The sequence below is a fragment of the Pogoniulus pusillus genome, chromosome 5 (genome assembly GCF_015220805.1).
Source record: "Pogoniulus pusillus isolate bPogPus1 chromosome 5, bPogPus1.pri, whole genome shotgun sequence".
Classification (NCBI taxonomy): Eukaryota; Metazoa; Chordata; class Aves; order Piciformes; family Lybiidae; genus Pogoniulus; species Pogoniulus pusillus.
In genome coordinates, this window is record NC_087268.1 from 39694959 (window position 1) to 39718517 (window position 23559).

The 23559-nt window shown below is 41.0% G+C and overlaps 1 protein-coding gene across 8 annotated transcripts in view; it reads left to right on the top strand.

Annotated features, from left to right (window-relative positions):
* Positions 1–70: 70 nt before the first annotated feature.
* Positions 71–23559, top strand: part of DOCK9 (dedicator of cytokinesis 9) — a 133938-nt gene continuing 110449 nt past the window's right edge. For 3 of the 8 annotated variants that reach the window (XM_064143839.1, XM_064143842.1, XM_064143844.1), the window contains exon 1: positions 71–518. In XM_064143839.1, coding sequence (XP_063999909.1) covers positions 405–518 — 114 coding nt within the window. In that variant the 5' untranslated portion in view covers positions 71–404. Of the gene's footprint in view, positions 519–16100; positions 16691–23559 lie in introns of those variants that run through there. The other 5 variants (XM_064143837.1, XM_064143840.1, XM_064143841.1 and 2 more) reach the window with 2 other exon arrangements.

Here is a 23559-nt window from a genome sequence, read left to right on the forward strand (position 1 = left end):
TCGGATCCGCAGTAAGCCAATGACGGTGGGGAGTCGCCGCCGGGCAGGTAACCAGGCGCCCAATCAGAAAGGCGCCACGGGAACAGGTGGGGGCGGGGCCTCAGCCTGCCGCGCGCGCGGTCCCGCCCCTCCGCCCCGCGCCAATCGGCCTCGGCGGCGGCTCCCTCCCTGCCCCTCCGGGCCGCGTGCCGCCGTGTTTGGAGGTGGGGGCGCGGCGCGCGCCGGCTCCGCGGGGGAGGGGCTACCTGCCAGCAGCGGCGCCGCTGCTCGCCCCCCGCCGGCGCTGCTCGCTCCCCGCCTGCTTCCTGACGGCTGCCCCTCGTCGCCGCCGCGTCAGGGGGCGCCTGGCACCCGGACCGTGAGGGCAAGCGGGCAGCCCGGGCCGGAGCAGCGCGGAGGCAGCCATGGCACTGGTGGCCCCGGAGACTCGGAAGTTCACGCGGGCACTGAGCAAGCCCGGCACGGCGGCGGAGCTGCGGCAGAGCGTCTCCGAGGTGGTGCGCGGCTCCGTTCTCCTGGTGAGTGCAGGGGCGGCCCGTGAGGGGCCCGGGAGAGGCTCCGGCCAGAGGAATCCTCACGCCAGGGCCTCTCGGGGATCCGGAGGAGGACAGGCGGTGGCCCTGGAGGAAGAGACGGGCCGTTTAATTCCTCCCGAACCCGCATGGGTTGTCACTGGTGCGGGTGGGGGAGGTTGGCGCGGCCCCTCGCCGGACTTGCGGCTCTTCGCACCCCCGGCGCCTGCCGCAGGCGGGGTGAGGTGCGGGTGCAGCCGCAGGCGGGGCGGGGACGCTCCCAGCGGCAGCCGCGCGGAGGACGCCATGGGATGCGGCGCCCGGCGGGCATGGCCAGGCGCTGCCGCCCGCCCCGCCGCAAACTTCACGACGTGAGGCGGCACGGAACAGCCAGGGCAAGGGCAGCCCTCCGGCAGTCAGCGGCTGCCGTCTCGCTGTAACCTGCCCCAGGCCAGGTGGAGGGCCCTGCGTGTGCCTCCTTTTTTTCCACCTGTAGAGCGACTGCAGCTGGTGTTTGACCTCATTTGACTGAAATATTTTCGCGTGTGTGAATGTAAAAGTATTTTTTTCCTTTAATCTCGCCGTTGCCTGCGCACTTTACAACAAAACTACGTTTTTTGCTGCATGTCTTGTACAGAAAGAAAGACGAGTGCTGGCAAATGTAGTAGGGCTGTTTTAATTGGTGTTGTGTCCCTGGTGTCTGCGCTGTGCTAGCACATGGTAGTTGTTCTTGCCAGTTCACAGTTGGGCACGTTAATTTAAACTGCCAAAAGTAAATTTGTATGAAGATTTCACAAGGTGAACTAAGGCCTCAGGGACAGAGAGAAAGGAGTACGTTTTTTCTCGACCTGACTGTGCTCAGGTGATGACATCTTAACCTCAGCAGGATTTTTCAGAGCGTCTCTCTTCAGGCTCTTATTCATGGTATGCATTTGTTTTCCATGTGGTTTTGTTATCTCCAAGGGAAATGGTTTGGTAAGCGCTTAACCTTGTGTAAGTAGAGAGGTTCTGGTGCTGAGGCTTCTGACACTGGAAGCTGATCTGTCATTTGTTTTTCATTCTTGCTAAGTACGGTCTTGTCTAACTTAATCTGTTTGCTACAGCACTGTTTGTCTTGTCCCAGCTATGCCTTGTGAGACTAAGAAATGTTGTAGTTGTAATTCAGAGGCATACTTTCCTTAATAAAATGATGACTCTAAAATTAAATTACTGCTTATTCAACTGTAGATCGTGGAATATATAATAGAACAGCTCACCTGAATGCTGACAGCTTTCCCTAAGACACTAGCACCTTGAGAAGTATTGGAGCATCCAGTATACGTTACCTATTCTCTAGGGCTCAAGTCATCCTGTAAAGATTGGACAAAGGATATGTGTATTAAAAAAACCCACAATGAACAAGTATGAAAGGCATTTAGGTATTTTTATAAGATAAATATTTCTTTTGCAGTAACTGGCATCCCTGCCCTCATCTTTGATTGAATTATTTTTTCTTAATTCACTTATGACTGAAGTTATTGAGATGAGTTGGGAGATACTTATCCAATTATTTAATTTATTCAGGTTGAACAAATAGGTAATAGGGTGGTATTCGCTAATACTCTAGGTGCTTTGGACACCACAGTATATTCAGCAGAATTTTCAAGAATTGAAAGAAGTGATGTGAAGTGGCATACTGCCTCAGTATTGTTATGGATAGGGACTTCTGTCACTATTTTGTAAAGCAAGAATAGTGACTTACATGTCAAGTTTGTGATCCTTTTCTGTTAACTTGATGCAAGGAGCGAACTCCCCAGACACGTTTTGACCCTGCTGTTATGTCTTTTCTGTGGTCATAAATGCCTTTCTTTTTATCACTGGACTCCTGTGTTCCTGCCCACACAGTTAAAATCATCCTCCTCTGAGTGTTATCTAACAATTTTTGTAAGCATTGTAGTCCTAGGAAAGAAAATGTACCTTTTATTTCTTGAAAACACAGGAGTTTAGTTGAGGTAGCTTTGTGGTGGTTTGGTTGTTTTTTGTGGTTTTTTTTCCCTATAGAAGACTTAATTAAAATATTTAAATATTTATCTGTCTAAATTTGATAGGTTGACCTGATTCTTAGCTGTTGGGAGTTTGAAAAATCTCTTAGGCTGATCTGGTGAACACAGAATTCTTATCAGTATTATAGTAATAGTGAAATGCTCCATTCAGATGTGTAGCTTTAAAAAAAAAAAGATGACTCTCAGGAGTCCTAATTCTTTCAAAGCTCTTTAATAGAGTACCCTGCCAGGATTTCCTGAACTGGATTGTCAGCAAAATACGTTGCTTAAAACATTGTTCACCATTGGTAACTAATGTGGTCTTATTGTCGTCACTTGCTCGTGAACAAATACTGGAGTTTTGCAATACTGAAAAAAATGTTGGAGCTGTTTTCCATTGGCTAGGCTTACACTGTAGAACCTGGAGATAGGAAAGAATGATTTAAACTAGCAGTTCTTGGTGAGTTATGTGTCCGGATGCATGCAGCCAAATACTGCTTCTGACTCCGCATCTCTGCAATGAAGTGTACTGAGAAGTGATGCAAAGCATCCAGTCATTACATGCAATCACAGATAAAAGTGAACTGCTAGTATCTCTGAGGTTATACAGGTTGTTGTTGTGGCTACTGTTTAACAATTCAATCCATTTTTACCATCAACAGTGTAATGTAGACTTAAAGATGCTAAATGCATTAATTAACAATATTAGCTCGGGTTTCTAAAATGCACTTGATTTTTCTGTTTTACTGATGAAAGAGGATTGAAAACAGCATGTCAATAGGGAATAACATGATATATCTTCAATTTTCAAACTGCTCTTTATTGGAACCAAAAGAGATATTGACAGATTAGTTAAAAAAAAAATTAGGCAGATGTGGTTAGCCAAGCCAAATTTCATCACAGAACGAAGAAAGTGATTTTATCAGTGTTTGTCATCTCATACATTCTTTCTGTTAGATTTAATTTGCTGAACCAACACGTCCACTTGGCTTGGCTGAGCCAAAAACATTTGCAATGAACTTTTCACCATGCTTTAAGGCACATAATCTATAGCTTGATTATTTGGGTCCAGTTTTTGCTATTTTGCACTTGGCAGTAGCATCCTTGCTGAATATGGTCTTGTGCATTGTTGATGTTGTTTTGACTTCAGACTAGCCGCGTGACATAATGTCATGCCTCTGGCCACTCAAATACATTTATGTGCATGGAGGATGACAAGTTGGTCTCTTAAACCAGCAATCTTACCCAGAGCAGTTTTCAGTGCAGTATTATGCATAATTGAAAGCAATCTCTTTAAGTGGTGATGAGTTGTCCAAAGCATGTTGCATACAGATCAGTAGCACTGCTGGAGGAGTATATGGTGTCTTGATGGTACTTTAATGATAAATTATTTTGTGACAAACAGATGCATTCTACCTGACATTAAACTAACCTGACACTTGAGGATAATATGCAATTAAAAGAATGTTTGGCATGCCAGATTTGGTCTGCTTTTGCCTAGCTGTCAGCAAAATGTCGTTATCAAATATGCATATAATGAAAATGTTTAAGCATAACAAACAATGCAGCAAAAGTTATTTTCCCTGTGTTGAAATTAACATTGTACAGAAGAAACTTAAGATATGGGAAAACAGAATGAAAGCTAAGTGGTTCTCTGTTCTGTGCAATTGTCCTTTTCCATTTGGATGTATTAAACAGGCTTGAGTATTTGAATGTTGAAATCTTCATTTCTTAATAGAGTCTTGGGCTTTACATGTTAGCTCCAGGTGTCTGGTAGAGCTTTCGAGTTCTAAAACTCGTGTAGAAATGGAGCTTTTCAGATATGGAGGAAAGTCAGTGTATCATAAAGACTTGGGTCTCCTGACGAGTTTTTGATCTCAAACTCACTTTTTAAAAGATGACTTATTCTTGACTTTAACATGTCAACTCTGACTTGGCAGTCCTGATGTTTGCTTTCTGTGAATCTCAACTCCCTAAAAAAAAATTATTAGGTGCACTCTGTGTGATATTATTGCAGTGTTTTTTAACTGTATGTTATGTATGATTATGTACATATTTTTAGTTGGCATTTGCCTTCTGATTTGTGTATTCCCTATACTCTGTGCACAGAAAGCTTGTGTGCTGTTCTGTGAAGTGGCTTCTTTGTATAAAATGGAGTATTTTTAACCTCTTAACTGTGAGATTTAGGTTGCAGTATTGATGTGGAAAGAGATAGTTGGTGGCTTACTTTAGGAAAATAGAAATTAAAATAGTGTGTAATGCTGAAGAGGTGAGTGACAGCTGCGGTCTTTTAGAGCTTATGGGTGCAGAAAAGCTGGAAACATGGGTAAAGATTGAGCTTTCTGTCGAGGAATGTGAGATTGTGTACAAGAGGAATTAAGCAGATATAAATTGTTATGAATGGTTGAGAGAAATCAGGGAGATGAGAACTGACACTCAAGGTTTTAGTGAAAAAAATTGTTACTGACAATGAACTTCATCCTAAAATATCTTGTCTTGGAGGAACTTTATGCAAACTTGGCTTATTCATCCAGCCTTTGAACTGTTGACCTTTCTGTTGGGTGGAAAAAACCTGATACCTAACCCTGAAGACGTTATTTCCTAAAGGAAATAAAAATTGGCAGACAATAAGATGCTTTCGATAAAGATGTTAATTTTATTTCAGCAAAGTGTATGTAAAAACCTTTTTGATTGGATATGAAATGCTATCAAGAAAGTTGTTTTCTTTCTGGCAAGTCTGATACTGCTCAGATTTACTGGCTATGTAGATGTTTCTGTGGTTGTAAAGATTCAGAGACTGGTCTGTAGCACTAAAATGTCTATTAATAAATACCATTAAACTTACTTAAATTTTGACTGTCAGCTTCTTCAAAAGGGGAGTGTAGAGGCCTGAGAAATGCGGGACAGCTGAATTTCTGTGAACAAAAATAACATTAAACATTCAATAATTCTTGTTAGGTGCACCTTATTTTCTCATTTTGCTGGAACTTTTTCTGTTCTACTAGACAAGTATTTCTGTAGATGATTTTATTCTGCTAGATAATTATGTTTAAAATAGAAGAATAAATACTTGAAAATAGTTACATCTAATACAGCAAGTGTCAAATGTGAGGTGATGCTGGAATGAGCTTTCAGTCGGTGGTGGTAGCAACTCTCATGCAGCATGGAATACCACAGTGTACTTCCTTTTCTTTCTGCCAGTGCCTCTTAACAGTCAGTCAGGAACACGTATTTGTATCTCAGTGGAAGTATAATTAAATGTACTTGAATTTAAACTCGGGAATGTCACGATTATGTCATCGTCTCCCTCCTCCCCCCATGTTGGAGTGTTGTGCAATAAACTTTGTACTTCTATGGAAATGTTTCAAAAAGGTATGTAATTTCTCATTTTCAAAACTAGACCTTTATTGTCAACTGTTTCTTGGTCTTTTTTTTTTTCAGAAATTGAAAAGCATGGGCCACTAAGTCAGCAAAACCCTTCACCTTTTAAAGTGATACCTCACTCATCTAAACTTCTTTGAAATTTTTAGGGATGAATAAGTTTGAACTTAAACAGTCTCTACAAGTTGAAACAAAATAGTCCTCTTTGAAATCTCTTCTTCTAGGAAACGTAGCTGTACATGTAGTAGGGACATCAAGTGACTTCACTTAAAATTAACTAAGCAACTAAAATAGGCTTCAAAACACAACTCTTCCTCAAACCTCTAAACCCAAACAAAACAAGAAAAGCAACCCCACCCTACCTAAACTTTTTTTTTTTTTTAAATCCTTTTTAGTCACAGCAAAGCTGAAAAGGAGCAGTCCTGATCAGAGCTGCTTGAATGCAGGGAAGCCTGTAATATAGGCCCATCAGTGTAAATAAATCTCTGCTGCTGCATTGTGTAATTCTGGATACTTTTTGTTACTCAGCTGTAGCTACTGACTTAAAAAGAAATGGTAGATTGACAGTTACTGATCTAGGTTTGGCAATTTGAGGCATAGGCTCAAATTGCTTCTAGTACTTCCAGGTACCTTGTGAATGAGAAGAAGCTATTTGCTGAATTCAGAGATAATACAATAGGTTTTATTTTTACTTATAATGAGTGCCCGGGGAGGTGGTGGAGGCACCGTCCCTGGAGGTGTTGAAGAGAAGACTGGATAAGGCACTTAGTGCCATGGTCTAGTTGACTGGCTAGGGCTGGGGGATAGGTTGGACTGGATGATCTTGGAGGTCTCTTCCAACCTGGTTGATTCTATGATTATACTCAGGTTTGATAATGTTTCTATAATTTTCAGTGGAGAAGACATTTAAAGATCTGGGTATATTAGCGTAGAATGTAACGCATTTCAGTTTTTGTGATATAAGTGAAATGTTGTTGATTTCAGAAGCCTGAAGTTCAACATACCTCAGTTTGTAGATGTGTAATTTGTTTTTAGCTTACGAGTTCAAAACCTCCACTGCCTTTGGATGCTTGCATTTTAATGTTAAGATCTGCGGTCTTGCTAGCTTATTAGCTGCCCAAGGCACAGCTGTGCTTCCTATACTGAAAGGAGTACTGAAATGTACATGAATAAGAAAATTAGCCCCACAGAAAGAGCAGCGTTTTCTGTGGGAAAGACAAAGGCTAGTAGTAGTAACATAGCTCTTAGTCTCATTTTAACTGTGAGAAATTGAATTGAAATACTGACTTGCATTGTGAATATTATCATACAGAAAATAGGCTTTGGTGTCAAGGTGATAAAAAGGCAGTAATCCATTTTTTAGTTGGTTCTCATTGCAGGTGCTGTTTTGTGCTGTTTTTTCTTGAGTGTTGAGTAATTAGCTTCAGAAGTTCTTCATCAGAGTGCTGAGACTGGCAAAAAATTTGCTTGCCCATCACAGGATACTTTTCTGGGCTCATTTGTACACCTGGTTGTAAGTGACTACAGCCAAGCAGTAGAATAACATATAACTGAAGCTTTGTGAAAATAAGATTGAAAGTGACTTCATCTGGCCTCACTTGGCCCAGCATGGTGATGGTGACAAGTGGTATTTCAGACCTTTGTCTGCCACACATATTTGCACCCACTGGCACTGGCACTAGCAGTTGTGCAGTATAATGCTATATAATTTATTAGGTGTTTCAGCAGAAAATCACAGAACTGAGCTTCCCTTTAAAGAATGTTCAAGGTGGCTTCACTCTTTTTGCTAATCCAAAAGGGATTTAAAATTCATGTTGTACCTCAAGCGTCAGAGAGTTTAAAAAGAGCATTCAGGTTAATGAAGAGATGACACACATCATAATTATTTGAGGGATGTTATTCTCATTTCTGTCAGGAATTATCTTGGGATTCTTGCTTACCAGGCTTGTTATCACCTTGGAATTATTTGTCTAGTATTGCACATGGCCTTAAATGGCTCAAAATAATGTTGAATATAGAGCATAGATTTGGTAAGTTTTTCCTCGTGAAATATGAGATTTCTAATAGGGAAAAAAAATGAAGGTCCTGCTGTATACAGTCTTGCTGGTAAACTTCAAGGTACAATACTTCCAGCATAATGTTTTGGCAGATAGTGTGCTGCTGGAGGGGAATTGGGAATATGTTCCTGACTAAACTAGGAACAAAGGGAAGGAGAAAGATGTGAATCACCTCCATAGAGGGATTAAAAGTGCAAAAGGATATCTTACTCCTGAAATTTCTTACATGCTTCTCTGAACGCAGTAAGCTTGTTAAAAAAAATGGGTTAACTTCTTAATTTTGAGTCTACTGTGCTGTTGACCATTATTCTTCATGGTTTCATCAGAGTTTCTGAAAAATAAGTAGTAACTTGATCTATATCTATCCAATAAAGAAAAAAAATGTACTGTGGTTTTCTTACCAGTTGAGCCCCGAAGAATTGCTGCAGAAAGCTCCAAGTTATGTGACCACTAGATGGAGTCCAATGAGCATATTTCAATACTACAAGTGAGAGTGCTAAAAGATCCAGGTGTTATGTGGGTCACAGTTAACACAAATGTTCATTTATTCAATTTAGATTTATTTGGACGATTTTCTAACTTCTTCAGGTTATTTTTGGTGTGTCTGTCCTCCAGGTATACTTAAGTTTGAATTTAAGGTGCATGCTTTACTTGGCAGCAATTAGTGCTCATCTCTGAATGAAAATGTATTGTAACTCGGGAGAATGGACTGGTATTTCTGCAGCTCTCAACTGTGTGCTAAGATATTTAGCATTTTGTAACTAGCTGTGTTTTAAATTTGCTTGTATTCCTGTATTAGCACATACATAATGCAGTGTACACAAGGTCCAGAATAGCATTTCAGGGGTTGCATCATTTATACTTCTAATTTCTCTAAATGTATAAAAAGCATAATAGGCACAAACATTTCCTTGCTTGTTGATTGAAAGAAAGTATGGTATTACCCAGTGGTGACAGCACTAAATCCTGATCTAATTTTCATAAGCATTATTTCTTACTTTTGATATGGTCTTTGACGTCTCATGTGAATGATGAATGCCTCTGATCTTCAACCAGTGATATACTTAGTATTTCTAATTTCACAGTAGATGTGGTTTTCTTGGTTTGTTTCTGTTGAATGCAAATCTCTTCTTAGGGCCTGAGTGTGCAGACTGTCAGTCAAAATTATGTGGGAATCCAAGCATGCTATTCTCAAGAATACCTCCTGAAGTAACCATACCAGCTTTCTTCTGAATTCTCTTGGAGCTTTTCTGTTTCTCTGTGATTACAATGTGGCTACCCAGTGTAAAGCCACAGAATCATAGAAGCATACAGGTTGAAAGGAAAGTCTCTGGAAGGTGTGTAGTACAATTCCTTGCTCAGAGAAGATCTGGTTAGCACAGGTATCTCAGAGGCCATGCTAATCTGTTTCTAATATCCACAAAGATGTTTAGCCTGGAGAAGAGGAGGCTCAGGGGTGATCTTATTACTGTCTACAACTACCTGAAGGGACATTGTAGCCAGGTGGGGGTTGGCTTCTTCTCCCAGGCAACCAGCAATAGAACAAGGGGACACAGTCTCAAGTTGTGCCAGGGTAGGTATAGGCTGGATGTTAGGAAGACGTGCTTCACAAAGAGAGTGATTGGCATTGGAATGGGCTGCTCAGGGAGGTGGTGGAGGCACCGTCCCTGGAGGTGTTCAAGAAAAGACTGGATGAGGCACTCAGTGCCATGGTTTGGTTGATTGGATAGGGCTGGGTGCTAGGTTGGACTGGATGATCTTGGAGGTCTCTTCCAACCTGGTTGATTCTATGATTCTATGAAAGATGGGAATGCTTTAACCCCACTAATTGGAAAACCTTATGGGTGAAAAAAATTCCAAATCCTTTGACAAATGAGCTACTTTGTCCATTACCTCTTGTCCTATGACCATAACTTTAAGAGCAATCTGTCTCTGTCCTCTCTACTCTCCCATTAGGTTCCTGCAAACAGCAATAAAATCTCCCTTTAGCCTTCACTTAAGGCTGGACTGTCTCTCATTCTTCTCATACATTATAAGCTGCAGCCTCTAAACTGTCATCATGGTCCTTCAGCAGACTCAGTTAAATATATCAATGTCTTTCTTGTACTGAAGAGCCTGCTCAGCATTTAAGTTGCTGTCCGACAACCTTATCCACTCTTTCAGACCGCATCTAATTTGACCACAAGACTTGTTCTACTAACAATTCATGTCCATTGCTATCTCCTTGTGCACAGAGCCAGCTGTCTCATCACAGAAGGCAGGCTGGTTGGTCAGGCATAATTTGTTGAGATATTTTAATGAGAGAAATTAAATCCTTGGCTGTGAGAAGAAAATAATAATAATGGTGCCTGTATTACTCATTTTGTTCTGCTGAGAGACATAAGTCATCAAAATAGAAGATAAGGCACTGACTTCTTACTTAATTCTCACTTCTTCTGTCAGTCTGTGTGTCTGGTTCCATCTTGCCATTCCTCCTTTGCATGAGAACCTATTTAGTCCAATCTGACCTTTTCCTCTAACCTCCTTGTTGCCTTTTGACATCTCACCTCAGATCTCTGCTGATTTATCATGTGAGCTATGTGGAGATTTGTTTGGTTATACCTGAGACTGGGGGGGGGGGAGGGAGGCAATGCTATTCAGGAGCCTTCTGGACAGACTGGCTGTTTGAGGAAGGATTTTGAATTCCTGTATTCTAACTTGTGTATAGCTGTAAATATTTGTTTTATATATATATGATTGTAAATTGTGGTATGCTGTAAATACAGCTTCCTTAACTCTGGCAGGCTGAGTTTCATCTCGTGTATTTGTGTGTGTGGGTACCACCCAAACCACTACATTTGTCTTTGATAAATCCATGTTTTCTGCTTGGAACTACCCCATTGTTCTTTAAATTTTGAGAAATAGCTTCTAGAAGGTTTGCATCATAATTATCTTGGAGACTGGAGTGAATGTGACTAACCTGTATTGTCCTCCTTGCCATTCTTTGAAGTGGATATGAGTTAGTAGGAATAATCTGTATCCAGACACTCTGCACTAGTTTTGACAAATCAGATTCTTACGGGTTTTAAGACTAAAACTCATTGTTGTGACTGCAAAGCAGTTTTGGGCACAGTTCCTTGTTTCTGAAGAAGCATCAATTCTTGTAAGAGAATTACCTGACAAAGCTCTTCTATGAAATCTGCATGAAACAATCACTGCAACAGGAGCCAGCACCTGAATTTTAATCTTCCACTTCTCTAAGCACATTCCTGTTGAGTAGGAGCTCTTGTGTATAAACATCTTTTTCCTTTTGCAAGGCTATTTGATCTTCAGTTCTTTCCTGCAGCATAGCTTTATCAGGTAGAAGCAAGTACATTTGCTTTGATATGCTATCAGCTGTTTAATGCACTCCAAAGGGTAATAAGTGATGCTGTTTTTAGTCTCTTTGGACTGAGGAGGATTTAGGCCTGCATCTCTAACATTTTGAGCCAATAGACATGCAGCTGCCAAATGGAAGGTAATGCTCCATCTACAGATACTGTTATGTTTTGTGAAAAGCTAAATTCATTCAGGATGTATCACACAGTATCACAGTATCACCAAGGTTGGAAGAGACCTCACAGATCATCAAGTCCAACCCTTTACCACAGTGCCCAAGGCTAGACCATGGCACCAAGTGCCACGTCCAACCTTGCCTTGAACTGCCCCAGGGACGACGACTCCACCACCTCCCCAGGCAGCCCATTCCAGTGTCCAATGACTCTCTCAGTGAAGAACTTTCTCCTCACCTCGAGCCGAAATTTCCCCTGGCGCAGCCTGAGGCTGTGTCCTCTTGTTCTGGAGCTGGCCACCTGAGAGAAGAGAGCAACCTCCTCCTGGCCACAACCACCCTTCAGGTAGTTGTAGACAGCAATAAGGTCACCCCTGAGCCTCCTCTTCTCCAGGCTAAACAACCCCAGCTCCCTCAGCCTCTCCTCGTAGGGCTGTGCTCGAGGCCTCTCACCAGCCTCGTCACCCTTCTCTGGACACGCTCAAGCATCTCAGTGTCCTTCCTAAACTGGGGGGCCCAGAACTGAATGCAGTACTCGAGGTGTGGTCTAACCAGTGCAGAGTACAGGGGCAGAATGACCTCCCTGCTCCTGCTGACCACACCATTCCTGATGCAGGCCAGGATGCCACTGGCTCTCTTGGCCACCTGGGCACACTGCTGGCTCATGTTCAGGTGGGTATCAATCAGTACCCCCAGATCCCTCTCTGTCTGGCTGCTCTCCAGCCACTCCGACCCCAGCCTGTATCTCTGCATGGGGTTGCTGTGGCCAAAGTGCAGCACCCTGCACTTGGAGCTATTGAATGCCATCCCATTGGACTCTGCCCATCTGTCCAGGCGGTCAAGGTCCCGCTGCAGAGCCCTTCTGCCCTCCAACCCAGCCACATCTGCCCCCAGCTTAGTGTCATCTGCAAACTTGCTGATGACTGACTCCATGCCCTCATCCAGATCATCTATGAAGATGTTAAAGAGGATGGGGCCCAGCACTGATCCCTGAGGGACACCACTAGTGACAGCTGCCAGCTGGATGTGGCACCATTCACCACCACTCTCTGGGTCCGGCCCTCCAGCCAGTTCCTAACCCAGCACAGAGTGTTACCATCCAAGCCGCGGGCTGACAGCTTAGCCAGCAGTTTGCTGTGGGGGACAGTGTCAAAGGCCTTGCTGAAGTCCAGATAGACCACATCCACAGGCCTCCCCACATCCACCAAGCGGCTCACCTGATCATAGAAGGAGATCAGGTTAGAAAGGCAGGATCTGCCCTTCCTAAACCCATGCTGGCTGGACCTGAGCTCTTTGCCATCCCTCAGGTGTGCTCTTATCACCCCCAAGAGAACCTGCTCCATCAGTTTTCCTGGCACTGAGGTCAGGCTGACAGGTCTGTAGTTCCCAGGTTCCTCCATCCGACCCTTCTTGTGGATGGGGACCACGTTGGCCATTTTCCAGTCTCCTGGGACCTCTCCGGTGAGCCAGGACTGCTGGAAAATGATGGAGAGTGGCTTGGCCAGCTCAGCTGCCAGCTCTCTCAGCACTCTAGGATGGATCCCATCTGGTCCCATGGACTTGTGGGTGTCCAGATGACTCAGCAGGTCCTGAACTAATTCTTCATGAATTTCCAGGGGAACACACTGCTCCCCGACCCCAGTTCAAGAGGCAACTTGCCTCCTCTTCCTCCCTCCTTACTGTTGAAAACTGAGGCGAAGAAGGCATTCAGGACCTCTGCCTTTGCTTCATCATCAGTTATAGTGTTCCCCTCCTGGTCCAGTAAGCAGTGGAGGCTCTTCTTGCCCTTCCTTTTAGCGTTGATAAATTTATAAAAGTGTTTTTTGTTAACTTTCACGGAAGTGGCAGCCTAAGTTCTAGCTGAGCCTTAGCCTCTCTAATTTTTCTCCTACACAGTCTGGCTACCTCCTTAAACACATCAGGAGAAGCCTTCCCCTCCTTCCAGAGGCGATACACCCTCTTTTTCTCCCCCACTTCCTTCAGGAGCTCTTTGCTCATCCAGGCTGGTCGCCTCCCCCTGCGGCTCATCTTTCGGGCACGTGGGAACTGCCAGCACCTGTGCCTTCAAGAGCTCCTGTTTAAAGTAGGTCCAACCATCCATGTGTTAGGGTCTAAAAGGAAACAGTCACTTCTGTCAGGATGGCATCAGTTTGAACACACTAGATAAAAAGGGCAACTTCATACATAAAATTTTAAGTACCTACTTCTACTGTTTTAAGAGATTAAGGATATTTCTGTGGCTCGTAAGCTAGGACCTAGATGCTTGAATCCTGACTGAAGTATGTTGAACCTCACAAATGCCCGTGTGAACCTAGTGTTATTCAGCAAGGCCAAGTGCAAGGTCCTGCACCTGGGTCAGGACAGCCCCAGTGTCAGTACAGACTTGGGCTTGAGAGAGTTGAGAATGGCTGGTAACTTCCACTTTTTACCAAGTCAAAATTTTAGCTAGAAGTTGGCTTGTTGGCAGACTGCTTTACATCACATATTATTGAGATTTTTCATAATATGAATGTTTAGTGTCTGGTCAGGTACCTCTCCTCTGTGGTTTCTTCTTACTCCTGAGGTCTCCATATTTCTCTCAGGCTTTGCTTGGAAAGCTTTTAATATCATTACTGTTACCAATGTGTTGATCCAAGTCAGTTTCACCTGCCTTATCTAAAATAGCATAGAAACATGATGCAAAATATATTCAGAAATAGAATTAAATATGCTCTCAATTGGTTTTGAATTAGAACACCTCCCAGGGTCACTTCTAGTCTGGCTTAATCTATGATTCTGTTGTGTATTTGTCTTTCCAAGTGAAATCTTTCTGTCTTCCTGTTTCTCTGTATCCTACCTAGTGCTTTGGAAGTAAGGTAATTTTCTAGGAATTCAAAGGACCTGTGTAGTGCATGGTAAATTGTTGCAAAGTGATTTTTTTTTTCATACTTTAAGGCATGAACTATTTTTTCCCCCTTTTTGCTAGAAACATTTCCTATTATGAAGTCTGACATTGCATGGACACCTCTCTAGACTGTGCTTTTTTAAAATGAGCTTATTTTTTTTATATCATAATTGGAACTGTCTCTATAATCCTGCAGTCCAGATGGGAATGAAGAGGACTTCTGCACTTGAAACAGTTGAATGTTTGGGTTTTTTTTGGGGTGCTTTCTGTGGTCACTCCCACAACTGTTTTCCCTCACACATTTGCAAATGTCTCTTACCCACCTTAGTGGATGGTGCAGAAGATTTCTCTCATTGACCTGCTTTTTGTTTTCAAAGAAGGTGTTATAGAAAGAAAAAAAGGTACAGAGAGGTTGCTGTGTAAGGTTGATGGTTATGTAGGAAGTATCTTTGCATTTCAAGCAGTTTGTGCCAAATTCCTCACCGTTACCTTCTTTATTCTTCCTTGACAAAAGGTGATTCCTTATTAACAGAACTACCTTAACATAATTTGTATTTCTTACTCGATGTGGAATGTGCCAACCACTGCCTTTGAGAATATTGAACTGGCAGGAGCTACTTGGATCATTGTCAAATACTGATTTTTATTTTATTTTTTGTTTTCTTACAAAAAAAATCAATGTGTCTACATACTGTTATGATGTATTGAGCTTGCAAATTTAATGAGGCACAGTAAGATATATTAACTATCCAAACGCCAGTAAATCTTAACTATTTCTTCTGAATATCTAATTACAGTGTGCAAATATTTCCTTCATGGATTAATTTGCATGGAGGCAAATCTTTAGCTAACATCATTAATTTGTTTATACTTACCCTCCATGCTTCCTCTTAATTTAGCTTATTTTAACTTCACTGTAACAATATTGAGTTTGTAAGTTTGCACTTTCATCCAGTTTTACCATTCTTTAAGTTTTTCCATTATTTTACCATATTCTTTAAGCATCTCAGTGCTTTCAGTTTAGCAGAAGGAATATAAATCTAAACATCAATTTGTGACAGGCTTATGGTGAAGATTTGGACAGTTATTTTTACAGATTCTCTGCCTTTAAAGGTAGATTAAAAAAATTAACACTTCTCAGTCTTAGTTTTTATTTGCATACTTATATGACAGATGCCATCACAGTATGTGGAGTGGAGTCCTGTACTGATAAATTAGATCAGTACAGGTGTGATTCACTATAAATCTGAGAAATGTATGCATTTAGAATTCAATTTTGTGGATTTTTTAAGATGTGGATACTCATATGAACTGTCAGCTGTGTTCTTCCCCCTCCTCCCCTCTCCCCCTTTATGTCTGTTAACCATTTACAATCAAGAACTAGATAAAATAATTTTTTGGGAGGTCATCACTTTGTGTGCAAGGAAAAGAAAAAGTAAAGACAGCCTTCAGTTCCCTTGTGGTTTGCCTGAACTGATAATAGCATGCTGATAACATGTGGATTTCAGTGAAGTAGGTTTATACAACACACTGCTTTTTTCCCCCTCCAGCAGTAGTGATTTAAGAATTTTTCCCTCATATTTCCTTTTTTTTTCCCCAAGTTTTTTGTTTTAAACACTAAAAAGCACATATAGGTCAAGCAAAAAAATGTTTGCCTGTACGAACTCTGTGCTAAGCATTCTGGGAGAGTGCTTTCTTGCAGCAGATGAGGATTCTTTGTGGCTGGCAGCAGAAACTGCAGCAGCATCTTTGCTGTTTCCTTTCATCTTTGATTATATTCTAAGGATCCTTGAAATATAGGAGCTCTTTCCCTGACTCTGGAGTATCATTTCATCTCTGACTACAGCACATGCTGAAAGCCTGTCTTCTACAGTTGAGATATCCTTTGCTTTTCGTCACACTCTGATTTTTGCCTTCTGCAGATGGATTTTTTTTTTGGCAATGTGAGGCTTAAGCAAATAGGATTACATTTCAGTAGCTGGTGGTTTCTAGTCGAGGAACATACTGAATGCCGGATGTAATGAAGATTGTACAAAGAAATATTTCTGTGAAGCACAGGAAAATGATTCAAGTCGAGCAAAGGAAGAAGACATTCTGTAAATGCAATCAGGGCTGCTAGAAATGCAAGATTCAACAGATTTGGAATGGGTTGCACTACAAGTGTGGTTTTTTTTAAAGGCATTCGCATGGTTTTTGAGAGAAACTGTGGTTATATTTGCAAACAGCAAGGAGAAAACAATGCCCTTGAATACACAGCATTCAGCTTGCCAAATGAAGATTCAGGAATATTGATTCATTCATGCCTGGTAAATACAAACTTGTTTCATTAATAATTTTATCTGCTAATTGAAAGCTAAACTAAAACCAGAATGCTGTGTTTATTTAACATATGCTGTATACAGACATTAATGTATCTTGTCCTGATAGTAATGCATGTGTGTGATATGTAGTAGCACATGTGTGCATGCAGCTGTAATGTTAAAGCTTAGGATTCGTATTCATTATATCATTTTGATTTGTACTGATAGCTCTGAAGAATTTGAACTCCACAGCATTGTTATAAAAGATTGTATGCTGATAGATCTTTCTAAACATCCTCTTGGAATGTATTTGGCACTTCAGTTGAAGAACAACCAATGATTACGTTATTTGGAAAAGCTAAGGAATGCATTGTTGGAAAACCTTAACACCAGATTTAAGTTCTTTTTTGTTTTGATATTTTTTTTGTTTTGTTTTTTTGGATGGATTTGGGTGATTTTTTTTTCTCTGAAACTATTTGTTTAACTTACTGAAAGGGATACAGGAGCAGTCTAGAAGAAAAAAAAATATTAAAGAGAGTCATAACTGTTTTATGAACCTGCTGTGCTCTCACAGTTTTTTAGGTGTTGCCTCATGCTAAGAAAACAGGTTTTAAGGTGAGACTGTCTTCTTTGTATCCCCCAGGTTGATGACGCATTTGTGCGTGGGATGTGTGGCATTTAGGCTTGAGGGGGTGGAATTGCAATAGCTAATGTGCACCCCTTGCTTCAGAATTGGGCTAGTCAAGGATTTAAATACATAATTTGAATGATTTGGAGTTACTTGTTAATTGCTTTGTCACTGGCCTAGATAACTGGAATAAGAGGGGTGTGGTAGACTGAAATAATTGGGCAGATTTTGACAAGCTTGTAGTGCCTGCTGGCATACTCATGCTGTGCAATTGCAGTTATGGAAAACCTTTAGAAATTCACAGGGCTTTGTTGTCTTTCTGCTGTGCAGAACTCAAACACATACCAAAAAAAAAAGGGGGTGTGTGTGTGTAGGTGTCTGTGTGTGTATACATGTAAATATGCACATGTATGCATATGTGTGTATTTGTATACGTGGATACATGCACAAAAGCTTCCAGGAAATAATACAGAATAATCTGAATAGTCTTCAGATGCTTAAGATAACAATACACTATATATTACCCTTCATGATAGTATTTAATTTTATGAATTATTAATTTGGTTTGATATTAAAAATAAAATGGCTTCCTCTAGATATTAGAAGCTGCTTTTTTTACTGTTAGCCATTTTAAAGTTAGCTTCATACAGATGGTTGTTAGGCATTTGTTAAATTCTGGACAATAAGTACTTTCAATAACTTTCATACTCCCTTGCATTTAAGGCCTAACACCTTTACTGTGCTTAAATTCTACCTGCAGTTAGATAAGTGAATGAAGTAACCTTTCTAAAAAAAACCTAATATGATCTTTTGTAACTTGAATTCTCTTTTCCTCTTGTTTCATGTGGTATTGTTCATGCAATAATTTAGCAGTGCAGAATTGATTTGTCAACAAGATTAAGCACAAAACAGGTGTAGTCTGCTTAGGACTGAAGTTCTACATCTGTCACAGTATCATCAGGGTTGGAAGAGACCTCACAGATCATCAAGTCCAGCCCTTTAGCACAGAGCTCAAGGCTAGACCATGGCACCAAGTGCCACGTCCAATCCTGCCTTGAACTGCCCCAGGGACGGCGACTCCACCACCTCCCCGGGCAGCCCATTCCAGTGTCCAAAGGGTCACTTAGGGTATTGTGGTTTACTTTGGTGTTTTGTTGGGTTTTCTTCAGTTTCAAAGTTTGTATGTGATTTTAAATAATGATACTTCTGGTTTTGTTTTTCTGTATGGCTTTGTCAGCTTGGTTTATCTGGAAGTAGTGGATTAGGGCGGGTCTACTCCTGGAATAAACATGTGGAAGTTAATAGGGAAGACTGTGCAGAACTGGGGGGTCAGAATGACTTCCTGCTCTCACTGTGGGCTAGTGTAGTCCATATGGACAAAAGTGAGAATACTGCAAGAAAAAAAGAGACTTCAGTAAAAAGTCACACTCTTAATTATCTGAACTGGCACTGGCTATTGCTTTCGGAGACATTGTCTGAGGCTGGGGAGCTGTTGCTACTGACTTAATCCCGAAGAGTGGAAAGTGTGATTCTCTTGAGTGGGAGAAAGGGAACAACAAATTAGTCTTGGCAGCAGCAAGAAGGGGTTTTATGAAACTTGCTGGGTGTATTCATAGAACTCTTAAATGACATGCTTTTCCTACTCTTTGCTATAAAAACTGATATGGCCATTCCTTTCTCCTGTGAAGAAAAAGGACTTTCAGGAGGAGAAATTGTATTGCTTCTCATTGAGAAGCCATGTGGGGAGGAGACAGCAGGAATCCTCTGAAGAGACATTATGTGACCAAGCCCAAAAGAGAGTGGCAGTATGTTGCTTCTTGGTGTTTTATTTTGATGGTTGTTGCAACAGATGCAAGTATGAGTGTATATGCTATCTGGCTTGTTTAGGTCTTTCAGATCAGCTCTGATACAGAGCTGCTGAAGAGTAGTTAAGAGAATCCTTTAACGAGAACACTTGGACTCTATTGCAAAACAAGTGTTGGAAATTAAAGTATCTTGGGAGGTAGTTCTTGAGAGGGAAAAAAAATCCTGTTATGTGAAGAAGTAGAGGCAGAATTAGTTGATTTAGCATACACTTTTCCTACTTACCTACTAATCAACAGAGGTTAGGAAGTTCTGTTTAAAGTTGAATTCATTCTAACTAAAATTTTATCTTAAGTAGATCTGATCTTTGGTTGCTGGAAGGAAAGGGAAAGTGAAGCCTGCATGAAGTTGTCTTTGTAGAGGAGTACAGTTGATTTCTATTAATCTGATAGCATTTTTCTTGCAAGTTTGAATGATGTATCTTGTCTTTGGGAACATTTTAGCCTGTCACATGTGCTTTATCTTGCTGGAGTCATACAATGTTTTGGGTTGGATAGGACCTTAAAGATCTAGTTCCAACGTGCTTGTCATGGATAGGGACACTTTACACCAGATCAAAGTCCCATCCAACTTGGCCTTGAACACTTCCATGGATGAGACATCCACAGAATTTCTCGGCAGCCTGTTCCAATATCTCACCACTCACATCAAAGATTTTTCTTCGTTACTTCTAATGTAAGTCTACTTTCTTTCCATTTAGAACCATTACCTGTTGTCCTATAGCTATAGTCCCTGATAGAGAGTCCCTCTCCATCTTTCTTACAGTCTCCCTCTAAGTATTATAAAGCTGCTATAATATGTTTCAGATCTGTCTCTTTTCCATGCCGAGCAATCCCATCCCTGACGATCTGTCCTCACAGGGGAGAATACAGAGTCTCTTGAGGTCTTAGGTCCATATTTATAAACCCCAATATTTTGGTAAAAAATTAGGAAATTTAATTGGAGACACTATTAAAAGTTGCATCAAAAATAATGAATGTTTATTTTCTGTAAATAATAGAGAAAATATTCTAACTTGCGTAACTTTATAGTAAGTTGAATGACCTTTTTCCAAAGTATTAGCTTGTATGCTTGATCTGTATTACTTATTATGTTTTGTTTTTAAATATCCATTCTCAGCATGATATTACTGCAATGCATAAGAAATCACATGTAACTTAAAGCTAAGAGTAGAAGTTCAGCTTTGCTAATAAGCCCCTTGAAGTATTCAGTGAAGTTAGAAGCTAGGATCAGCATGCTAGCAGCACTGGTAGAGGACAGAAAATTCTAAAGTGAGGCAGACTGGGCTACAGGACAGAAACTTTTTTCTTTCTATTTATCCAAAAACTGCAGAAAGCAATTTGTTCAGAATGTTTTCTGCTCAGTTTGCTTTTAATGGCCTATTCAGCACTGCCATTTCTCTCATTAAGCTTTATAATGTTGTAGTTAGGTTAACTTACCAAAGGTAGTTTAATAGCTGTAGTGTGTGCAAGATGTGGCTAAGTAATTTTAAGTAGTCTTCTAATTTATGAGTCTGATATGAAAAATATCCTCCATTTGAGTAACTGTTTCTTCATTTGTGCTTACAGAATTATGAGAAGAAAGGCAGGTCATTTTGAAATGGTGTATGTCCAGCTTTCAGTAGGACAATTTAGGTGTTTGCTGGAAACAGAACCACTAATCTTTTATTTTAATAACTGCAGTTTCTTGGTGTCACCTGTTGACTTGACAGAAACATCAGCTTTAGGTGTTAACTGAGGTTTTGCATGATTACTTCCTGTGCTGCTTATGTGTCATTTGGTTTATTAATAAAATGTGACATCTTTGAGTCTGTGCTTGAGGGAAGATTAATAACAGTAGTGAGCTGTGTTATTCTGGAAATAACTCCACAGTAGACATTTGAGTTGTAAATATTTTTATTTCAGAATAATATCACATTCCCAGGGAGGTGGTGGAGGCACCGTCCCTTGAGGTCTTCAAGAAAAGCCTGGATGAGGCACTCGGTGCCATGGTCTAGTTGACTGGCTAGGGCTGGGTGCTAGGTTGGACTGGATGATCTTGGAGGTCTCTTCCAACCTGGTTGATTCTATGTCAATTAAAAAGAAATATTTAACATATAAAGTGTTTAGAATAAGCCTTGAAGCATTCATTTATTAGAAGGCCTTATATATTAAAGTCTATTCTTGTTGTCTGAATTGACAAATTAATGTGTTTGTTTATAAGTAGTGGAAGGGTTTTGTAGAAATGAAGTAAAAATACATAAAGAGAGTTCTAAGAAAGTAATTCTGCTGAGTAGGTGGAAGTTTGTTTTTTTTAATGTGCTTAAACAGCTTATTCAGCAATTCTTTAATGGTGTGCAGATAATTTGTATGGATTAGCCTGTTCAGTTGCATGCCTTCAACATGTAACTGTGTTACAGGTGCATTTTATTCACCAGCAGCTGGAGAATTAGACCTCATTAGGCCTCTTCATAAGGAAGAAAAAGATGTGTATGAGTGCAGCATCTAATTGTTGCATAGTTTCTCATGGATCTCCTTTCATCTTCTTGCAGTGAATAAAAACCTGCTGTCTTACGTGCTGGGGTGTAGTTTTGGGTTACTCTTCTGATGGTTTCTTTAAGCTTTTTTTTTCTTTTGCCTCATTTCTTTTTGTTTTGACCTTTCATCAGACTCCATTTGGAAGAATGCTTGAATGTCTGTTTCTGGTGTTCCTCTGTGCTTTCAGAAGGAGAAATTGCAGTGCAAATTCACTAAATGTGTAGTTCATGCAGCAAATATGGTTCTTTGAAAGTGCATGGGAGAGGAACATCAGACATAGGTTGGCAGGCACTCAGTCCACTGACATACAGGAAGTAAGATTAAGCATTGTTTCTTCAAGAGAAAGTCTTTAAAACTGAGGCTAAAATCTGAGGGTAGTTGGTCAGGTCAACATGCATAAAGCTGTTGTTCATCCATGACAATATAGGTTGGACTAGCATGGAAAGGTAACTGCCACTAAAAATAATGGCATTAAGTTGCATTCAGGTAGGAAACACACTCCCTTTGGATGTAGCAGCAGAGAATCTTGAGGGAGCTGGATATTTACTTGGAAGGCAAGTGAAATGTCTGCAGTTAAAAAACACCCCAAACAGCAACAGAATCCCAAACAACAGAAAAATAAGACCCTCAGTCCAATTCCCCTGCAAAAAACTACCACCACCAAAAAACCTTTGAAGCTTTATATGATCTGAAAAAAATGTGCTCATAGTTAATCTGCTTATCTATAAGGAAGTATGTAGGAATAGCAGTTAAATCTTCTAGCAGAAGTGTTTTTTTTAATCTAGAATTCTTCTATGCTGACTAAATTCTAATTTTTTTTCTCTTGTCTTCCATTTCTTTCCTTTTTTTTTTAATTTCCCCTGGGACCATAAGGAAGTCAGGATTTCCCTGGAAACAAGCCCTATGAGGAGAGGCTGAGGGAGCTGGGGTTGTTTAGCCTGGAGAAGAGAAGGCTCAGGGGTGACCTCATTGCTGTCTACAACTACCTGAAGGGAGGTTGTAGCCGGGGGTGATTGGTTTCTTCTCCCAGGCAGACAGCAGCAGAAGAAGGGGACACAGTCTCAAGTTGTGCTGGGGGAGGTCTAGGCTGGATGTTAGGAGGAAGTTGTTGGCAGAGAGAGTGATTGGCATTGGAATGGGCTGCCCAGGGAGGTGGTGGAGTCACCATCCCTGGAGATGTTCAAGAAAAGATAGGATGAGGCACTTAGTGCCATGGTCTAGTTGATTGGACAGGGCTGGGTGCTAGGTTGGACTGGATGGTCTTGGAGATCTCTTCTAACCTGGCTGATTCTATGACATGAATCAGTGGCTAGTGAGTCTTGCAAGTGCACTTGAAGTTGATACTTCATAGATAACAGTGTGCACAAGTGTGATATGGACATGGTATTTCAGCATCTTTGTCCTGTGCAGGCTACTTGACTTTGCTCCCTGAATATAGTAATTTGAGAGTAATTTTAACTGTAATGCAAAAAACCAGATTTATGTGATGCCTCTGATACAAAGAGATGCCTCTTGAAATAGGAACTGTTACTTTACCTGTTCCAGAATGAGCTTAACTCTTGCATTAAAAAGGAAAGTCAGTGAAGTGGGAGTGTTACAGTATTGACAATACGAAAAGTTACATAGTATGTAGCATAATTGTCCATCTTTTGCTTTGTCTCGTTCCCATCCCTCCCTTTTTTCTTTTCTCTTCTCCTCTCTTCTCTTCTCTCTTTGTACTGGACAATGTTCTTTCTACTGGTGGGACTGCAAGTTATACATTTCCAGCATTTGCCATAGAAGGACTGAGTTGTTCTGATGTTCTTCTATCTTTTGCCATTTCATCTAAGCGTGCTGTATATGGCAGGAAATTTCCAGATAAATTGCAT